We start from the raw sequence: 4,199 nt of genomic DNA, 5'->3' as shown, positions 1-4,199 counted from the left end.
TTTTGAATATTATATAAGGAAGCAATTCTAAGCATATAAGACGAATTGATCAACAATTAGATATTTATAATATCAGAATGATTACAAAACATGTGGAATATTGCTTCAAGGAGTTATAGTACTACAGAGTCATGGCATAGATAACTAATGATGAGAGTAGTTCAGAAAAGAGTAGTTCAGAAATCAGTGCAGTTAGTGGAATATATCCTTACACTTCCAAAATGCTAGATACAGCAACAAAATAGAGAGAAATTGTTGAAATAAACCCACCAAATCATTCTTTCTTCAAATGCTTAAGCTTCTTTCCAGTCTTGGCCTTAGTGGCGGATTGTTTGGGAGTGATCTCCTCAGCTTGGATGATATCATTAACCGAGGTTGACTCTGATCCCCTCTTGGCTGGAGTACTATTGGAGCTTGCTTCTGGGCTCCAAGTCGGGTTAGCAGCCGAGTATGGCTCAGCACCGATTGATTGCTCCGAAGTTTGTGTGAGCTACAAATGAGACATAGAAAAGAGTTAATCATTTTATGGAGTTAACAGTAGACTGTTTTTTACAATATACAAAAGTAAAGATCCATGAACTTACTTGGTTTGGAATACGTATCGGAGCAGTGGTGGACGTTTCAAGAATGGTCTGAGGTGGCATGGTCTGTAACATGAAACAACCAATGTGTTATTAATGTAAATCAAATGATGAAGTACTCTAAATGATTATGGAAGTTCCAAAAGTAGCATGAAACATATTATGCACCTCATCCGGGGTGAGGTAATTGTCAAACTTCTCATAAAGGCCCTCCTCGTTAAGTATTTTCACGATAGAGAATTGTCGGTACTGTTGTTGATACTTGACACGAAACACAAATTGTTTATTCAACAAAACATCTAGATGAGCAGGCCAAATTTTAGGATTGTCTTCTCCAGCCTATGCAAAAAAAACGAAATTACTATAGGATTAATAAGAAAGTAACCGGCATAATGCAATAAAAGCGAAATGCCAATGACCAAAACTCACCTCTTTCATAACCTCTCTTAATTCCCTAGCAGTCAATTTTGTAAAAGGAATACAATCCTTATCCCAAAAAACAAATGTTCCATTGTGTTCACCATAGACAACTTCAACCTCAACTTTGAACCTACCATGAATAAGTGAGTTTAAGGTCATTGATAGATATTTTAGTAAGATATGCAATTGGGTAAAAGGGCAAGAATAAGTGCTCACTTCGAAACAGGTTCAGGGTCTGTATTTCCAGATGACCAAGCATAAGACTCAAAATACCATCCGTTCTTGGAAGCTTTGAAACCGACGGTAGTGCCAATAGTCGTTGCGAAAGAGTCCTTTTGCATCGAAGATAATGGAAAACAGAATTGAAAGCTTAATTGCGTGCTAATGACATAGAAAGAATATAAGAATATATTCAGAACAGAATTTTTGTAAATTCAGCCAAACCTTTGCCAGTGCAGCGATTGCATGGATACTCCTGACCTCACTCAAATTAGTCCAGAAATTGTTTGCAGATTGAAAGGAAGAATCGCATGTTAATGATTGGGAAAGGGCAGGTATACCGGATAAAGCAGTAGTTCCAAAACTGAAAACAACATGATTTTCAGAGATAAATTTATGGAATTGAAACACATTAGTTGATGAATTTTTTCAGATAAGTGGACACATTACCTAGCTTTGAATTCTGCCACTTGTGGATGGTCCAAGTTAATGAGAAGTCTAGAGCCGTTCCATGCATTCGAAAGAGACGGAAGACCGGAAACTATAATGCAAGGCAAAGGTTTGTAAGAAGGACAGTGTAACAGGAAACATGGAATAGTGATCTAATTCTTAAAGTAGATAAATGTAAAGATCAAGTATGTTGCATTTTAAACTAATTGAAACCTGAATTTGGCTTGCACCAGACATGGGTCAAAACGATAATTGTAGGCCCAGAAGTGTTGTTCGGGGTAGTGTAGTTCATGAATTGCTTGCCGTAAGCTTCCTATAATGCCACCTCGATAACATTCCCTTCGACATCACGCAAGGTAATATTGACGCAAGATTTCCTACCACCACCGCCCATTTGTGTCTTAACAACATCTTGCAACACCCCTATAACATCTAAAATGTATGAAGCTGGTCAAGCAATATTAAAAACAATTGCATTCATGGATATGTGAGCTAACAGAAGGAGATACAAATTAGTAAACCATATCACAAAATAAAATAGTCATATCTCACCATATAACATGTCATGCTTGTACGTCCCTTTGAGAAAGTTATCAATAGGATGAAAAATGAATTTGTGGGTTGGTATGTCGGGTAACTCTGCCTTCATCATCGTAGTCCCTCCGTTGAGGACGAGTTTGAGTGGGTGAGAACAGACTTTTAAAGGACCTTCGTTGTCAATGGGCTCTCCATTATACATAATATAAGTCTCATGCTCCTTCACTTGTTCAAACCAATCTTTGAAATCTCTGTTCCAACTTGTGACATGAATTTTATCAGCCTGCAAAGAGCATCGTTTAATAATGGTCATTTGCCAGATACACATAAGAATGTAAGTTTTTTGAAAACTATTAACATAAAGAGTAGATGTTATGACAGAAAGAAAACAGTGGAAAATTTTAAAAACACAAACCAACGCTTTGTAATGTTAGGAAAAATGACACCTTTACATCTTGAATGACCATCTCAAGGTGTTGATGGCCATTCTTCTCATTAACAACCCAAAGATCAACAACCCTAATCAGCATTTTCCAGACTTGGTTCCCCTTGACCAGATCGTTTATGAGAATGGGAGCCCTTGACATTTTTCCTGTGGTAGAATGCAAGCATAACTTATCAGGCCAAACGAAAAACATTCTAAATGAAAATGAAAAGGAACGGGCGGGTGTCAAGCACGAAACATTCTGAATAACAAAAAACACGTAACGGGCTCGACGGAAGCAAACACATTGTTCTTGTGGCAGAGACCCAAGCATAACTTTACAATGATGTCATACCCTAAAATTTGCCCGATCAAATCTACGTCCGTTAATCCAATAAGGTTCAAAATTAAGAGTCATGGGGTTTGACATTTCTATTGTCAAACCCGCTCTCTTATAAATCAGGTTGAGTTAACACAAGGGTGTAATTAACAGACGTTTAGGACCCGAACGTTGGGCCTGACTGCTACAAGGGTTTTATCGTTGTTTGGGGGTATTATGGGTTTATTAACATTTGTTTCGATTATTGTTTAGCATTTGTAAAATTTTAATTATTATTAGGTAGTATTAGGATTAATTTTAGGTTTTAATTAATTGGGTTCACTATTTTTAATTAGTATTAGTTATTATTAGGACTGTTATTAGTAAATATTATTATTTCTATTATTATTATTTATCAGTAGAATTGGTAGTAATTTTAATATCATTAGATTATTAATAGTAATTTCATTATTATTATTATATTAGTATTAATTATTATTATTTTATTTATTATTATTGTTGTTAAAAGAAAAGAGAATTAGACCAAATAAGTTGATGAGTTCATACGGTTTTAGAAGATTTCCAAAAAAAATAATTTGCACCAAATCAAATCTTAGTCTTCCAATTATAGAGGATTTTTGATTGAATGTTGACCTAATTGAATGATATATAACAAAACAACAATTGCAGACAAGAGGGGGGGAGTTTTTTCGGCCTCCTAGAATAAAAAAACCGAAGGCACGCATTCAAGAAAATTCAAAGAAAAAAGCCATTCCGAATCCTATTTTGCAAACACTTTTCAGAGGATTTGAGGATTTAAATACGTTTATAAGAGTCTCCTAAAGGGATTCAAATCAATTTCCAGGTTCAAGATATCAAGAAAGCACAACTGCACTCACGGTTTGCCTAAAAAATTTTCGAATTCGTTTCCGTTTATACACGTGTGATTAATAGATTTTAGTTGTATATTTAGATTCATGATAATGTGTGGAACGTCATTGATGCGTTTAATTTGAGGTTTGGTGAAGAATCACAGTTTCGCCATTGTTGGGGTTTTGTGTTCGTGAAAAGGGGATTCATACTTAGAAGCAATTTGAGACCGAATTAAAGGCACCAACACGATCGTAAGCTAATGTATATGTGTTCTGGGCTGTTATTTGGCATGTTTGGATTTTGGTTTGCAGGTTTGAATAAGGAGCATCTATGGCAACGCGTGAGAACCGTTGCCTAAAGGTTCTGCACTTTCAGA

At 35.8% G+C, this 4,199-nt stretch overlaps 1 protein-coding gene across 1 annotated transcript; it reads right to left on the bottom strand.

The window, feature by feature from the left end:
- Nucleotides 1–274: 274 nt before the first annotated feature.
- On the bottom strand, nt 275–2,794 carry LOC131618861 (uncharacterized). The gene is made up of 10 exons (XM_058890017.1): nt 2,654–2,794; nt 2,223–2,490; nt 1,996–2,117; nt 1,671–1,822; nt 1,446–1,584; nt 1,218–1,333; nt 1,011–1,131; nt 750–920; nt 585–647; nt 275–490 (listed from the first exon to the last, which is right to left on the bottom strand). The coding sequence occupies exons 1-10, from the start codon at nt 2,792–2,794 to the stop codon at nt 275–277; spliced, it is 1,509 nt and encodes a 502-aa protein (XP_058746000.1).
- Between the last annotated feature and the right edge of the window lie 1,405 nt (nt 2,795–4,199).

Source organism: Vicia villosa, linkage group LG7 (genome assembly GCF_029867415.1).
Source record: "Vicia villosa cultivar HV-30 ecotype Madison, WI linkage group LG7, Vvil1.0, whole genome shotgun sequence".
NCBI lineage: Eukaryota > Viridiplantae > Streptophyta > Magnoliopsida > Fabales > Fabaceae > Vicia > Vicia villosa.
This window is presented reverse-complemented; position numbering and strand designations above follow the sequence as displayed.